General features: G+C 37.8%; 1 protein-coding gene across 5 annotated transcripts in view; it reads right to left on the bottom strand.

Annotated features, from left to right (window-relative positions):
* The window catches only part of USP24 (ubiquitin specific peptidase 24), a 148449-nt gene that overhangs the window by 100428 nt on the left and 30407 nt on the right, over positions 1 to 17614 (bottom strand). For 3 of the 5 annotated variants that reach the window (XM_016919208.4, XM_016919219.4, XM_063801645.1), the window contains exons 2-5: positions 10680 to 10845; positions 9066 to 9133; positions 5108 to 5251; positions 4287 to 4409 (exon numbers count right to left, since the gene is read on the bottom strand). In XM_016919208.4, the coding sequence (XP_016774697.1) occupies positions 4287 to 4409; positions 5108 to 5251; positions 9066 to 9133; positions 10680 to 10845 (501 nt within the window). The remainder of the gene's footprint in view (positions 1 to 4286; positions 4410 to 5107; positions 5252 to 9065; positions 9134 to 10679; positions 10846 to 17614) is intronic. The other 2 variants (XM_016919213.4, XM_063801646.1) reach the window with 1 other exon arrangement.

The raw sequence follows: 17614 nt of genomic DNA, 5'->3' as shown, positions 1-17614 counted from the left end.
ATGAAAGACTTCTCTGAAAACATAATCTTTAAAGGATGAGACAGATGTAGCCGTTTAAAGAACAGTCCAGGCAGAGAGGCTAAAATGGCAAAGGTCCTGATGGGGGATGGCAGAAAAGACTCTGCTGTGTTTAAAAAACTCTCCCAGCTGGGACACGGTGAGCCAGGGGTGGCAGAGATGAGGTTGTACAGAGAGGCAAAGAATGTAGATCATGGAGACACTTACAGACCATGATTAGAAAGAAAGCAACAGAAGCGTTTTCAGGAAGAGAGTGTTTTATATTTTAAGGTCACTCTTGCAGTTCTGTGAAGAATGGAATGGAATGGATGAATGGGAGAATGAGACATAGTCAGACACAACCAGTCAGAAGGCCAGTGCAGTGTCTAGATAGTTCACAGCTGTGTGTGGAGAAGGATGGCAGCAGAAGGGGGCGAGAGCGGTCAAATGGAGACATATTAGAGATTAAATCAAAGGACTTGTTTATGGTTTGGTTATTCTTTATTCAAGGAATGAATCCTGGCTGACTCCTATGTTTCTGGCTTGAGCATCTAGATAGATGATGATGTTATTTACTAAAAAGGAGAATAAAGGCTGGAGAGGCAAAATGAAATTCCATTTCAGACACACTAAGTTTGAGAACTCTGTATGGCAACCAAAAGGAGATAATTGACTCTTCAAGTCTGGTATACTCAGAGAAGAGGTTTGGGCCACAGAGATATAAATTGGAGGGCCATCGGCATAAATATGACATTTAAATCCATTAGAGAAAGTGTAGTGAATAAAGAAAGGAAGCGCTGAAGATCAAAACTGGATAGAGGTGAAGGAGTCAACAGAGGAAACATGGCTTGGGGGCAAGCAGAAACACAAGGCACTGCAGTATCCTGAAAGCCGAGCAAGAAATATCTCCAAGAAGGGAGCAACTGGGGTCAGTGCTGTTGATGGGGGTCAAGGGACATTTCTTTCCAATCTGGAAACATGCAGGGGTGTTGGTGTCTTAACGAGAATTATTTCAGCAGATGGTGGATGAAGGCAGAATGGAATGCCCTGAAAAGTTAGTAGACTTCTGTCTAAGTATCCTAAATGGTTCTCCAGCTAAAAATAACACTACTGGATAAAAACACTAAAATATAATATTTTAAAAAATATAGTTGAGTTGACAAAAAAAAAATTTTAAAGCTCAGAAGCTTAAAACAAAGAGAAAGCAGGAATCCTGTGAGACAGGCAGGAAGGCTCTGAAGCCAGCTTCACCCACAGGCAGCTGCAGAGCCCTGGTGACTGTAAGTGTCCATTTGCAGGAGAAAAGGACACCAACCCCAGGTGGGACAGGGTGACTCAAGAAGGAAATGCAACGCAAAGCTGGAACTAAAGGGCTACATCCTTGGTGTCAGATGAACTGAAATAGATTTACCTGTGGAAAGGGAAAATAAGGATGCCTAAAGGGAGAAAAAAATTCTCCAAGAATTCATAACCACAGAATTGCCCTCATATGGCTTTACTGCTCAAATTCACACTGACATTATGGTCTGAAAAACCTTAAGTTGATAATTTATTCTAAAATGGTCACAAACTGTAGTGCTTCCAGGCACTTACCAAAAAGTACATCCTTTTTGGAAGAAAGAACTTTCAACTTAAGCCTCAAACTGCCCCCTCCTAGATTAAATGCTAAGAAATATGAGTTCACAGAAAAATGAACAAACAAATAAGTATACATATACTTCCATACACCTACATACATACACAAAGCAAGTGAGTAAAAGCCAGCAGAATCAGACTTGTAGATATCAGGCACAGAATATAAAGTAAGCATTAAACAAATTAGGGCTTGAAAATATGAGTTAAGAACATGAGACAATACAAAATGAAACAGTCAAAAAAACAAAATTTATATAAATGAAAAATTCAGTAACCGAAATTAAAGACTTAAATAAACAAGTTAAACAGCAAAGTAGATATAAATTTAAAAAAAATCCGTGAATTGTACTACTATAGATCTGGAAAAAAGTTATCACAATTGCAACACAAGGAGACAAAAAAATGGAAAATGTGAAAAGGTGTTAAGGGTCACAGAGGACAGAATGAGTCAGTCTAACATGTATCCAATCAAGTTTCAGAAGAAGAGAGACTAATGGGGAAGAGGGACTATTTTAAAAGATAAAGGCTGAGAAATTTCCAGAATTGATGTAAGACATTAACCCTAGATTCAGAAGCCCAATGAATCTGAAGCAAAATAAATAAAAAGAATACCACGGTTAATCACATTACAATCAAATTTACAAACATTAAAGAGAAAGAAAAGATTTCAAAATAGAGCCATGGAGGAAAGAGAGACTTCTAATAAAAGAACCACAGTCAGATCAATAGGCAACTTCTCCACAGCAATAATCAAAGCCACAAGACAGTGAAATGGTATCTTTAATATTCTGAGAGAAAAGAAATATCATCTAGACTTTTGAACCCAGTGAAAATACATACTTCAAGGAATGGGAAATAAAGTAAAGTTCAGGCCATCAAAAACCAAGACTTACCCACAAACAGAACCTTACTAAAGGATTCTTTATAGAATGCACTATCAACTTTACCGGGTAAAAAATGATAGGAGGGGACTAAGACAATGCACAAGTAAAATAAAGAGGTAACGAATCATTTAAGAGGGGAGCGAGCACATGCAACATTCTAAGGTCTTTATGTACTGCTCAAGGAGGAGAAAGATACTAGTGAAATTTAGATTTTGTTTAGTAAGTTAACATTTTAGGATAACCACTGAAAGAATAACTGAGAGGGAGGACATGGAATCTTCAGGAGGTCTGGTTGGGAAGGGGAGCAGAGGACCATACAGAGGGATATGATATTAAAGGCAGAATATTTAAAGATGGGAAATACTAGATCATGTTGCATACAAGAGTAGCAATCCCAACAGTGAGGGAAAGATTGAGGATACCAAAGAAAAAATAGAAAGCTGAAGGAGGAATATGCTTGAGAAGGCAAGAGAAGAGGGGATCTAGAGGAGAGAGAATTCCTTTGTGGTAATGAGAAGAAACACAAAGACTGCACCTTTCTGGGTCTCAGTGGATGCATACGTAAAGTGAAAAAAAGAGAATGAACATCTGCTGAGTGCTCACTGGAGTGAACCACCATGTTCAGTATTTCTATGTATATTTGTCACTTGATCTTCACAACACATCTGAAGAGAAGAGTTTAGCATTTGGGGAGGCAATACTGCATATGGTTAAAGAACATAGACTAGCTGCCTGCATGGGTTCTCCCTGCAACTAGGTATGTGGACTTGGGCAAGTACTTCACTTCTGTCTCAGTTCTCACCTATGAAATGGGGGTAAAAATAGTACCCAACTCAAAGAGCCGTTGTGGGGATTAAATTCCAAAGTACATATTCACTGTCCTTTCCACTCAGCTTTTTCCTCCTCTCTGGGGAACTGTCTGACTCCCCAAGGTGGCAATAACTACCCCTTCCCCTGGATTCTATGCACAGTACATATTATTATAATTCCACCTACTATTTATCATGCTCTCATTTTTTTGTTTTCGTATTTCCTCCACTATACTACAAGCTAGTAATCACATCTTATTAGTGTTTATATTAAAAGACAGGACTGTGTACTTATGTTTATATCTCAAACTTAGAATAATGCCAGACACATAGTAAATGTTAAATAAATGATTGCTGACCTAAACCTCTGCTTCCACTAAAGCAATGAACAAGTTTTCTATTGATTAAACTCAACTTCTTTCAACTGTTTCTGAAACCAGTGTTTTAACTAAAGGACTGTTTAGATTATCTACTTCTTGTGAGTATACTCTTATTGGCAGACTGTAGTCTTTTGATATAAAATATACTGGTTCCAGGCCTGAAAAAGCAAGTTTTAATGCATATGAAGTTCAAAAGAAAATATATATGAGATTAAGTACTAGATTATTTTTTCTAGGTACAAGTAATCATTTTAAATGCTGTAGTCTCTCAACTCTCTCTAAGAAACTGGAACACCACTTAAACTGGGGTTCTGCTAATCTAATAGATGACGCTAAAGACATTTCTCATTTTACTAAACATCATTTCAAACCTATAAAATTCTTCATGATATTAGTTAAGAGCTATGGAAAAATTATGCACTGTCTGAAAAAAAATGTAGGCAATTTTATGAGCCAGATGGGATATTTGTCATTTTTCAGATTGTTTTAATCCTCCCATGTAACTTGTCTTTTTTATAGCACAGAAAATCTTCTTTTTCAATACATTTTTCTATAAAAAGATGAAACTAAATGATGTTTACCTTTTGGAAAGTCGATACAGGTGAAACAGCAAACATATTTCCCTCTCCAAACACTTCTGCCCAATTCCTTTGAGACACTTTCATTCTGTTTTTAAAATGGTATTCATTATCAGGATTGAAAGCCTAGATTCAAAGAGAACAGAGAAACATTATTATCTATTTCTATAGCAACACATATTAGCATTAGAAAAGAAGATAAAAATATAGCCTTGGACTCCCCTCATTAATGGGATCTTTCAAGAATACACCGAAAGCATACGCCTTAGCTAGTGCAGAAGTGCTAAGAATTAATGTGCTATTCTCCTGTCCTGTTCAGTGTTCACTGTGAAGGAAGAGGAGGAGGTAACAGGATAAGAGGTCTGACTCAAGGCAGTGTGATGCCAATGCCCCAAGTGTGCTAGGGCTACCAGGGATGAGATGAGGAACAGAGGCACTGAGGGCAGAAGTCAGGAGGGGAAAATATGAGGGTCCCTTCTTCATGCAGCTACTGTTACCTGTTGGGGGAAAAGGCCAGAAACCAAACTCCATCTACATGAACACTCCATATGAAAGTATTTAAGACATGAATAATCGGGGAGAGGCAAGAGAAAGGCATTTAATCATTCTGTAAGTTGAAAAACCCATTAAAATTAGAAAAGTGCTTCTTTCAAACTGAGAACACAAGATGGTTGCTCTGCTTTTAAAATAAAGACAAAGGATCCTAACAGCTAATATCCTTAATGCTAAAATCATTATCACTCATTATTAATTACAAGTCAGAGAACAGCAAGTATTTTAAACAAAATCAAAACACAAAGTACTTAATTTTAGAGATACTATACCATTGTAAGCACACCCAGGAGACCAATGGGAATTGGATCTTGTTTTATTCTCTCTGCGACCAGTTCTATTAATAGCATCAACATGTTGTAAATTCCTTCATGAATTTCAGTACCCCACTTGTGGACAGCACTTGATGTCAGGAGCTATAAAAACATAAAGGGCAATCTAGAGTCTAACTTGAAAAAAGAAAATAAATCTACAGTTTATCAAGTCCATCTCAAATAAGTGAGAGATTATGATGAAAATACTTTTTTATGTAGATGATTGGCTTTTAAAAGACCCATAGCTGTAGTTCATCTACTTGCCCATTTATTTCAAAGTCAATACAGAGTTTTGCTTTTGAATTTTAATTCTCTTGCATGAAAGCACTTTGTTTAAAAGAAAAATTTTATTTGGTCCTCTACTTTTCATAATTACAAGGGTAGGTCAAATGGTGCAGAGCAAGGTAAAAACCTGAGATCAATTCCAGTATTACTGTTTTCTAGCTGTGTGGCCTTGAACAAATTTACCTGAGTTCTCAAAGGCTCAGTTCTCTTATCTCTAAAGAGGCATAACTCCTACCTACTTCATACAAATGTTATGGGGATTAAAAGATATAACAAATATGAAAGCATTTTATAAATGGTAAGGCATTATTAATATATCTTGATGGCTGGCTGTCCATATTAATATTTCTGGAACCTAAGAAATGAATGCTGTATTGCATGGATTCTAACATACGTATCCTTTTAATATTTTTTAACATCTCAGAAATAGGATAATTTTTTTCCACCTGTTGACTAGATGACAGCAGGACTCAGAATGTGAAAAAAAATCTTAGAAATATCTTAACAGTTTATTTGGCTTACATTTTCCTTTTTGGTATGTACAAAATGATTTTTTTTTAATTGTTCAAGCAAATCTAAATTAGCTCTAAGTTTTAAGACATTAAACTGTTTACTTTGTAGCTATGTTTCTTAAACATAAAACATCAAATATAAAACAATGGTACAAATCTTCTAATTAGATACTTTCTGAGATTCCTTAAAAAGTAGAGAAATTGAATGCCCTTAATTCTTAGTCTTCTGGTCTTTGGGGAAGTGTAGAACAAGTGCCAGAACAAGAAATGAAAAATCAAAGGATTTCGCTTAAATTGGTATGGTGGTTTCATGTTTTTGTAAGATTTTTCAAAGGGAAAATACTATGCAACAAAAATTTCATCTTGGCCTCACTGAGAACCTCCTTAAAAAGAGCAGGCTGGAAGAGCCCAAACTGTAATAGCTGCAGAGAAAAACCTCGGTTCCAGATTTTCTAAATACTAATTAGCCGCACTACTTGCTCAAATTAGCAGAAGTCATAAGACTGATTTTATGTAAACCAGTAAGTTACTATTTTTTGCAGAATTTTTTTTGCCTGACTATATATTCCTCCTATAGTTAAAAATTAAATAATAAAGCAAAACAAAGCAGAGATTACCAATTAAGAAGCTTCAAGTGACTACAAAATAAAAATGTATGTGGATTAAGCAGCAATCCCTCTGGCACCATTCCATTTGCTCATTTTTCACTTTGAAAATGCAATTCTGCCTACATTCTAGAAGAGATAGGGAAAGGCAGGCAGTACACCTTGTGGAGAAGATGCACACAAGGTTTAAACATAACCATGCACTATGGTCAAACCTGAATTATCTTCTCTGCCTGAATACACTAGTAAAAATCCAGGCTAGCCTGAAGGTAAAAGGTGAAGAAGGTAGAAATGACAACAAAGCTCCTTTGTGCACCTTATTTATGTAATCACATATCATTCATACCCTTACTTCTAAAAGAAAATGTGTGACAGCTCGTGAGAAAAGCCTGGGGAATTGGGGAGAGGGATGGTCATCGAACCGGGAAACACAGCTAGGTAAGTAGTACCAATTATATCAAATCCTACTGAATTTTCTGGCAGACAAGCCTAAAGGCACACAGAACTCTAGCTCTTCTGATTTAATAAAAGAAAGTATGCCTAATTGACGGGGAGGAGAACCTTTTTAATAGCTCTAAAGTGCAAGAGAATTTAATATTTTTACTTTAACAAAACTGAATAACATAAGGCATGGTACCTTTGTACTCACAGTTTTACAGAAAAATGACCAACCATGTGACCATTTATTATACTGCTCCTAACAGCTGAAGGCATGAGACAAAACAGTTTTCTGAAGTATCTCTGTACAGAGTTAGAGTATTATATTCCAAATATGCAACTTGCTGGTGAATGGACTGGATACACAGATTTCTGGATCTGGAGATCCTCAACCTTGAATAAGTCCTTTTCCACAACTCTGAATACATTTTTCCTTTTAAGTTTATGCATCCACTGTGATGTGTGTCACAGTATGTTACAATATAACAATTTTGCTATTTTTATTTTACTTTTTTTAAATTTTGTAGAGACAGGGGTCTCACTATGTTGCCCAGGCTGGTCTGAAACTCCTGGCCTCAAGATGTCCTCCCGCTTTTGGCCTCACAAAGTGCTGGGATTATAGTGTGAAGCACTGGGCCTAGCCAATTTTGGATTTTTTAAAAGCTGCTGTAATTCTTAAAAGCTTAAAATTATTTTAAACTACAAACTGATGGATGAGCTAATCTAAAATGAAGCTAAATCTTCATTTCATATAATCTTTGCCCAAATGACAATTTGAAAAGATTTCTCCATTTTTTAAAAAATGAAGCTACTTTTGCTTCTAAAATTAATTATATATATATATTTTTAAGGCTTGAATCAAGGGAGATTCTGCCTACCAAAATGCAACTGGGAGTAACTATTTGCAAATGAACTCTTCGTTTTACTGGGTCTCTTTTTTTTTTTTTTTTGAGACGGAGCCTCGCACTGTCACGCTGGCTGGAGTGCAATGGTGTTATCTTGGCTCACTGCAACCTCCACCTCCCGGGTTCAACAGATTCTCCTGCCTCAGCCTCCTGAGTAGCTGGGATTATAGGTGCCCACCACCAGGCCCAGCTAATTTTTTGCATTTTTAGTAGAGATAGGGTTTCACTATGTTGGCCAGGCTGGTCTTGAACTCCTAACCTTGTGATCTGCCTGCCTTGGCCTCCCAAAGTGCTGGGATTACAGGCGTGAGCAACTGCACCCGGCCTTACTGGGTCTTAAGATAAATGCAAACATTACCCATCTGTAGTTCTAGTGACTTATTTACATATTGGACAAAAATGGGTGTCAAAATCCAGCAGTTAAGCCAGCAAAAGAATCATTCATTGAAACTTTTCTGAGCTCTTTCTATGAGCTAGGCACTTAGTTATATGCTGGGGGAAACGGCAGTATGTTAACAGACACAGTCCTTACTCTAATGAGGATTCAAGGCTCATCTGCTAAAAAGGGAGGCTGATTCAGTCTGTTTTTAGAAACACAATTGTTGTGATCTCCCATTCCCATTGTTAAGAAACACTGCTTTCTAAGAGATGTGACCCGAATGGAAGCAGGCATATCACTCTGGCTCTAATAGAGATGGTGCCTTATGCATGTCAGTGAGAATACCTAGTCAATCTTTTAGTAGTTTAAAATGTCTTCTCCTGTCTCACACACTTAAAATGGCTCATATTTTGATAAGTATATACTGTCTTTCTAAGTGCCACAAGTCTTTGTTTACTAATATGTGCAATATCCTAGTATAATTAAGTCTTAATCTATTAAGTCTAGTATAATTCTTAATCTATTCTTTGGCAATTAAATAGTAGGAAGTATTTATTATTAATAAAAGTTATATTTAACCAAAGACACATACAGACAATATAAAAGAAGTAAATCATTTATAAGCCCCAAATTCAGAGTTCTGTTTTTCATATTAGAGGATTCCTCAGTTGAACAAGATTCATAAACTGGTCTTATACATAAAAAACTAAAATTAAAACAAAAAGCTTCTCTTCCTTCACCCTGCCCCCACCCCGACACACACAAAATATCACAGCAGCACATTTTTCTTACCTTTTTAAATGCTTCAGGCATACACCTATCCATAAACCTTCTACAGTTCTCATCAGACTCGGAAAGACCTTAGTAAAATGCACGAAATAATATACTTTATTTAAGTCAGACTCAGAAAGACCTTAGTAAAATGAATGAAATAATACACTTTATTTAGGTCTTTGGTAGTTCGTAAAAATCATATACATCATTCTAAATTCATACATATGGAACTATGTCATAGGAACCTTAGTTCTTATGAAATTATTAAAAGTAGAATATATACCTTTGATGAAGGAAAGGCTGAGAAATAACCATAGCATTAGATTAAATAAATACCAATTGAACTGAAATGGTTGAACTTACATTTCCATGTCAGAGTAACTTCAATGATCTGATTAAATAGCTAATAAAACATCAACAGCAGCTACTTACTAGCCATTATTATTTCTCTAAAAAGTTCTATAGAAACACAAATATTTTCTAATCCCAGAACTTTGGGAGGCCGAGGCAAGAGGATCACTTGAGCCCAAGGGTTTGAGACCAGCCTGGGCAACACAGTGAAACCCTGTCCCTACAAAAAATAAAAAGCTGGGTGTGGTGGTGCTTGCCTGTTGTCCCAGTTACTTGGGAGGCTGAGGTAGGAGGATCACTTAAGCCTGGGAGGATCACTTGAGCCTGGGAGGTTGCGGCTGCAGTGAGCCATGACTATGCCATTGCACTGCAGCCTAAGCAACCCTGTCTCAAAAATCAAAAACAAAAACAAAAAAAAACCAAAAAAAAACAAAAACAAAAACCAAAAAAACCACACAAATATTTGCAATAAATGCCTAAATTACTCTTCTTCCCTAAAACAAACCAATGAACTCCATTACACAGATTTGTGTCTGGCACAATTCACATAGTAAGTGATAAATACTTGCTAAGTGAATGAATAAATTCCCTGTAAAATCATCTTTTGGAAAAAGTACATTTCTTTATTAAACTCAATAATAGGTTTTGCTTATCATTGGGAATACTGCTAAACACTCTCTCTTTTTTTCAGACCCACTGCCTAGCATAGTACCTAGATCCTAACAGGTGCTCAATAAATGCTACCGCTGAGAAGCCAGTGAGAAATACACCATATTCTGGCCATATTCATTTCATAACTGAATTCAATATGAAAAAATAAGTTATTTTCTCTTTTTTTAGTACAGGTGTTCATACTGACACCCACTCTTCCAACCTATCGATATTTTATTATTTTAATAGCTTGATATTTATAAAGCTTAAAACAATGTCGGGTACTTAATAAGCACAAGTTTGTTAAATAAATATAACTTTCTTCTCTTAAAAAAAAAGCTGTTGAATTGATGAGCCTTAATTTAAAGTACTCCAAGCTTCTGTGGAAAAAGTTAATTTCAATTTCCATTAAGCTTTTCAATTATATTTTAAATAATCTTATACTCTATCAAAGGTAGAAGAAAACAATTAATTTGGTTCAAAGCTTTTCTTCTGCAGGAGATAAGCAAAGACTAAGAGAATAAATGATCTGTCCAATATCACACAGCTAGGCAACAACAAAGGCTAAGATTAAACTCAGGCCTTCTATGAAACAAATGTCCTCATGTGTTCTAAGGTCTGAAAACTTACCAAGTCTTGCTAGGTAGGTAGATGCCAACAGGCATTTGCCTAGTGATTCTTCTCGCTTGTAAGGGATGGACCAATGATCAGTCAAAACACGGCTTTCCAGTTCATATAAATTTGTTGTAGGGAATTCAATTCCTTCCCCTGAGCAGTTTCCATTCTCATCATTCTTCTGACGAAAAGGGATTAAGATAAAAAGCAAATAAACTAATTAGTGATTACTCTTAAAATTTCCTATGTAACACAGAACAGATACTGAATCAATGGTAGCTATTAATACCAATAGCATGGATTCTACCTTTCTTTCCTATAATCACATCTTTCACCAAAAATATCTCAAATATTCTCAACTTTTATCATTTTGGCATCTCTACTCGCTCGCTTAGAAGGTGACCTCATCTCTTTCTTTAAAAATGAACTGTCCAGGCTGGGCGCAGTGGCTCACACCTGTAATCCCAGCACTTTGGGAGGCCGAGACGGGTGGATCATGAGGTCAGGAGATCGAGACCATCGTGGCTAACACGGTGAAACCCCGTCTCTACTAAAAATACAAAAAAATTAGCCAGGTGTAGTGGCGGGCACCTGTAGTCCCAGCTACTCGGGAGGCTGAGGCAGGAGAATGGCGTGAACCTGGGAGGCGGAGCTTGCAGTGAGCAGAGAGCTGAGATTGCGCCACTGCACTCCAGCCTGGGCAACAGAGCGAGACTCCGTCTCAAAATAAATAAATAAATAAATAAATTAATTAATTAATTAATTAAATAAAAGAACTGTCTAGGCCGGACATGGTGGCTCATGCCTGTAACCCTAGCACTTTGGGAGGCCGAGGCGGGAGGATGACTTGAGCTCAGGAGTTCAAGACCAGCCTGAGCAACAGAGTGAGACCCTGTCTCTCTACAAAACAAAACAAAACAAACAACAACAACAAAAAAAACCTGCCCATTTCTCATGATAAAATATCAAATGCTTGCCTTCATCAACAACCCTCCTGTCTTCACATTTCTTTTCTCACTGAGGGGATAAATTCTTCAAAGAGGTATCTATATTTGCCATCTTCATCTCCACACCACTGACTCATTCCTGACAACACCCCAATCTGGATTCCAGAGTCCCTGTTCTCCAAAATGGCTACTGTTAAGGTCATCACTGAACTTTATTTCACTAAATCCAATTACGTCTCAGTCCTAACCTTACCTCTCAGGAGTATCTGACCTTCTGCCCACTCCCTCCTCTTGAAATGCTGGCTTCTTTTCCCTGCCTCCTAGAACAGCACACTCTCTGTTCTCCTCCCATGGGTCTGGCTGTTCTAGTCTGTCTCCTCTTCTGGTACATCTTCGTCTTCCTAGTCATCAAATACTTCAGTTCCTCAAACCCCAGTGCTAAGCCGCCTTCTCTTTTTGTTCCTGTCGATTTCTCTGGTTGACCATATCCAGATGTCAATTACCTCCTATCTGTAGATGACTCATACATTTCTATCTCCAGCTTAGACTTCTCCTCTGAGCTTCAGACCCACAAATGCAACTGTCTATTTGACATCTTCTCTAATTCAATGTTTGCCCCAAACCAAATTCATGATCCTTCCCCCGTAAATCCTGGTCCCCTTCTTGTGTTCTTCATCCCAGTGAATGGCACCAGATTCATCTAGTAGCATAGCCAGAAGCCAGGGGATCATTCTTAACATTTTGTTCTCCCATCCCCATTCCCAGGACCTGGTGATTGGACCTCGTACATTTCTCTCCAATTCCATTCTTAACACTTTGTTCTCCCATCCCCATTCCCATCCCCAGGACCTGGTGATTGGACCTCATACATTTCTCTCCAATTCCTCTACTTCTGTCCATCTCCACAGCTACCACCTAGCCCTGGTTTATGCCTAGATTACTTCACCAGCTCCCTAACTGGTCTCCATCTGCCTCATACACACATTTACTCTTCATACTGATCTTCATAAAGCACTAACCTGACGTTAACCTTAAAATCTTCATGGCTTCCCTCTGTTCTTAAGATAAGCCTAAATCATGTTTAAAATATTTTACAAGGCCTTGAATGGTCTATCCCCTAACTCTCTCTCTCTAGCTTTCTGCACTCCAGATCATTTCTCTGGGATTTAGCTTCTTTTCAGGCATAATGCTTCATGTATCGGACTATTTTCCCAAAAGGCCACAGCAGTATTTCTGGCCCCACATACTCTTCCAGAACCTTGTCTCTCTTCATAATAAAGTGGCATTTACTTCCCCTGGATCTGAACCAGGGTGGAACTGTGTGTGTGCATGCCTCGGTGAATAGAATACAGCAGAAAGAGACATGTCTAAGCCTAGGTCATGAAAAGCAATACAGCTTCCTCCTGGTTCTCTCTCGGGACACTCCCTCCTGCAACATGGACACCATGTCCTGAGGGAACCCAGGCTAAATGCAGAGGGCCCGTATGGTTGTTTTGTCCAATAGTCTCACTAAGGTCTCATTGGACAACCAGCCCCTGAAGGCCAGAGGAGGAGCCTTCACATGAGTCCAGCCTACAGTCATCAAGTCATCCCCAGACTGTCTTCCAGCTGAGGTTCTCAGTATCATGGAGCAGAGATAAACTGCTGTCTGAATCCCATCCCCACAGAATCTACGGGCACAATCAATGGTTGCTTTATGCCACTATTCCTGAACTCATCTTTCTGTTCTCTTTAACCTACTTAACTCCTACACATCTTTAATTCTTTCAGGGAAGCCTTTCCAGAATTTCTAAAATAGACAAATTCCTTCAGTTATCATATACCCTTACCATCCTCAACCTCTCCTTCACAGCACTACTCACAGGTGTAATTTTACATTTATCTGTGATTTGTTTGCCCCTCACTAGACCAAGCTGCCTAAGGGCATGGACCTTATCTATTTTTGACCACCTCTGTATCTCTAGAAGCTGGTACCTAGCATAAAGTAGGTATTTAATAAATATTGTTAAATGGAAAAATAATCCATATAAAGCTTCAACTATTAATAGGGTAACTGCCAGACTTTCCTTCAGTTCTCACCATGCTAATTTGTAACAAAGCAAACAGGACCCCAAATTGCCTAATACCTACACTAGTTTGTATTTTTCTTTTTGGAAACCTACATATCCTCACAATTTACTATATAATTTAATCATTACAAAATAAAACAATCCCATTTAAAAATCATGTTTAACCTCAATGAAGAAAAAGATCATAAATATAAAGCAGAAATCATAAAACACAGAAGAAAACTAACTTCAATGCCATATCAATGATATCTAAAGAAATCCAACACATTTCTCCCCCCACCCCAACAAAGTCTGTAACTAAATAAAACAGAAAACAGGAAGGTAATTAAGCATAGAAGACAATGTAAATTGGACAAGGGTAGAAGGAGGGGATGATGAACTAAGTACGCTTAGAATCACAATGCATGGGAAAAATTCAGTTTTTAAAGCGTAACACTTTTCAGAAATACATTTAATTCATAAGTACTATAAGTAAGCCAATTTTACTTAAAGGAACCTGACAGGACTCAAATAGTAAAAAACTTAGCGTAGTTTTAAATTTGCACACATGTGAAATGCTTAAATTTATTACCTTAGGATTAAAGTGGAATTAAGTCATATAAAAACAAAAAATTTCACTTGGCTGATTCCTAAGTGGGTATATGTCATTACTATGGAGTATCTATCATTAATTTCTATAGAGTTAATATATCAAATCATACATAAAATCATCAAATGTACTCAGTAGATGTAAAAACTAGAGCCTCTTTGGTGAAAGAAACAAAAGTCCCCTAGCATCATCAGTGTTAAGGACTGAATTGTGTCTACTCCCCCAAATCCAAGTCATCAATTGAAGCCCTAACTCTCAATGTGACTATATTTGGAGATAGTGCCTTTAAGGAGATAAACAAGGTTAAATGAGGTCATAAGGGTAGGGCCCTAATCCAATAAAACTTGTGTCTTAATGAGAAGGGGAAGAGACATCAGAGATCTCCCTGTTTGTCAGTACACAGAGGAAAGGCCAGGTGAGGACACCGCAAGAAGGCAGCCCAGAAGAGAATCCTCACCAGAAACCAACTCTAATGACTTCTTTTTTATTTTTTTTGAGACGGAGTCTCGCTCTGTTGCCAGGCTGGAGTGTAGTGGCACAATCTCAGCTCACAGCAACTTCCGCTTCCCGGGTTCAAGCGATTCTCCTGCCTCAGCCTCCCAAGTAGCTGGGACTATAGGCATGTGCCACCATGCCTGGCTAATTTTTGTATTTTTAGTAGAGATGGGGTTTCACCATGTTGGCCAGGATGGTCTTGATCTCTTGACCTCGTCGTGATCTGCCCACCTTGGCCTCCCAAAGTGCTGGGATTGCAGGCATGAGCTATTGCGCCCAGCCTCTAATGACTTCTTGATCTTGGACTTCTAGCCCCAACTGTAAGAAAATAAGTTTCTGTAGTTTAAGCCACCCAGTCTGTGGCAGCCTGTTCAGGCTGATTCTGAGGTGGGTGTAGTTCATTACCATGGAATATCCATCATTAATTTCTACAGAAATTAATAAATCAAGCAACATATGAAATTGTCAAATGTACCTAGCAGATACTAAATCTAAGGGGGAGCAAGGGGGGAGATCTTATTATGTGCCTCCTGATATGGCGCACTGTAAACAGCACAATTCTCACTTCTTTGATATTCCCACCAAAAATGTATAACCTGAATCTAGTAATGAGAAAACCCAAAATGAAAAACAGTCTTTTATTTTTTTTGAGACAGAGCCTCACTTTGTCGCCCAGGCTGGAGTGCAGTGGCACCATCTTGGCTCACTGCAGCCTCCATCTCCTGGGTTCAAGCGATTCTCATGCCTCAGCCTCCCGAATAGCTGGGACTACAAGCGCATACCACCATGTCCAGCTCATTTTTGTATTTTTAGTAGAGACAGGGTTTCGCCATGTTGGTCAGGCTGGTCTCGAACTCCTGATCGCAAGTGATCTGCCCGCCTCGGCCTCCCAAAGTGCTGGGATTACAAGTGTGAGCCACCATGCTTGGCCAAAAAACAGTCTAAAAATGATCTAGCCTCTATTCCTAAAAAATGCCAGAGTCACCAAAGACAAGTAGACTAGACAAATACGACAACCAAACACAACATGGTATCCTGGACTGGATCTTGAAACAGAAATTATTATGTGTTTTATTTTACATTTTAGTTTCAAAGGACCTAGTACTGGATCAATGTTAATTTCCTGGTTTTGATAAATACACTAAGGTTAAGAGAATATCCTCATTTTTAGGAAGTATATAAGGGTAAAGGGGCATGGTATCTGTAATTTATTCTCAAACAGTTCAGGAACAACAAAATACATACACATTTTATACACACACGCACATTATATATGTCTGTGTATCTAAATACATACATAGAGAGAGAAATAAAGCAAATGTGATAAAATGTTAATATTTAAAGAACCTGAGTAAAGGTTACTTCTCTGTAAATGTAAGATATTAATTGTAATCCCCAGGACAACCATGAAGAAAATAAAAATATATATTGAGAAAGAAACAAGGGAATTAAAATGATACACCAGAAAATATGTATTTAATATAAAACACAGGAGTAATGGACAATTAGAGGAACAAAAAGATGTAAGAGATAAGAAAACAAAGAGCAAAGTGGCAAATGTAAATCCTGTCTTACCAGTAATTATATTAAATGCAAATGGACAATAATTAAAAGACAGAGGTTTGCAGAATGAATTTTTAAAATATATTATACAACCATATGCTGTCTACATCAAACGCAATTTAGACAAAGATACAGAGACTGAAATAAAAGGATGTAAAAAGATATCATACACACATACAGGAGCTGGAATGGCTATATTAGACAGAACAGACATTAAGGCAAGAAACGAGACTAAGACACTTCATAATAAAAAGGTCAATACAACAGGAAGATAAAATGATGAAAAAATATATACCCTAAAAGCAATAACCAAAGAGAGCTGGGGTGACTACAATAACATTGGGGGCGGGGGGGGGGGGGAAAGGACACTGAAAAGCTGTTACTAGAGACAAGAAAGGCTGTTCTTTTTCCCCACTGTTTTGGGGGTTTTTTTGAGACAGGGTCTGGCTCTGTCACCCAGGCTAGAGTGCAGTGGCGTAATCTCAGCTCACTGCAACCTCTGTGTCCCAGGCTCAAATGATCCTTCCACCTCAGCCTCCCAAGTGGCTGAGATTACAGGCACACACCACCACGTCTGGCTAATTTTTGTATTTTTTATAGAGATGGGGTTTTGCCATGTTGCCCAGGCTGGTCTCAAACTCCTGAGCTCAAGCAATCCACCTGCCTCAGCCTCCCAAAGTGCTGGAATTATAGGCACAAGCCACCACACCCGGCCAGGAAAGGTTATTTTGTAATGATAAAAGGTTAATCCATCAGGAAGACATAACAATTATAAACACATATGCATCTAACAACAGAGATCTAAAACACAGAAAGCAAAAACTGACAGAATTAAAGAGAGAAATACACCAACAATAATAGTTGGAGACTTCAATACCTCAGAATTAGGCAAAAGATCAACAAGAAAATAGAATACTCAAACAACACTATAAACCAAATAGACCTAAAACACATTTACAGAACTCTCCACCCAATTACAGTAAAATACAGATTCTCCTCAAGTGCGCATGAAATATTCTCCAAGATGGAGCATATGTTAGGTTGCAAAACAGGCCTCAACAATTTAAAAGAAGTGAAATCATACCAAATATGTTGTCTGACTGCAACGGAATTAAAAATCAACAGAAGGAAATATGGAAAATTCAAAAATATGTGAAAATTAAACAACACATTCCTTAATCACCAATGGCACAAAGAAGAAATCACAAGATAGGTAAGAACGCGCTTTGAGATGAATGAAAATTAAAATATAATATAAAACTTTTGGGGACAGCAAAAGCAGTGATT

The sequence above is a fragment of the Pan troglodytes genome, chromosome 1 (assembly GCF_028858775.2).
Source record: "Pan troglodytes isolate AG18354 chromosome 1, NHGRI_mPanTro3-v2.0_pri, whole genome shotgun sequence".
Classification (NCBI taxonomy): Eukaryota; Metazoa; Chordata; class Mammalia; order Primates; family Hominidae; genus Pan; species Pan troglodytes.
The sequence above is the reverse complement of the archived record's forward strand: the minus strand, read 5'-3'. Positions and strand labels throughout refer to the sequence as shown.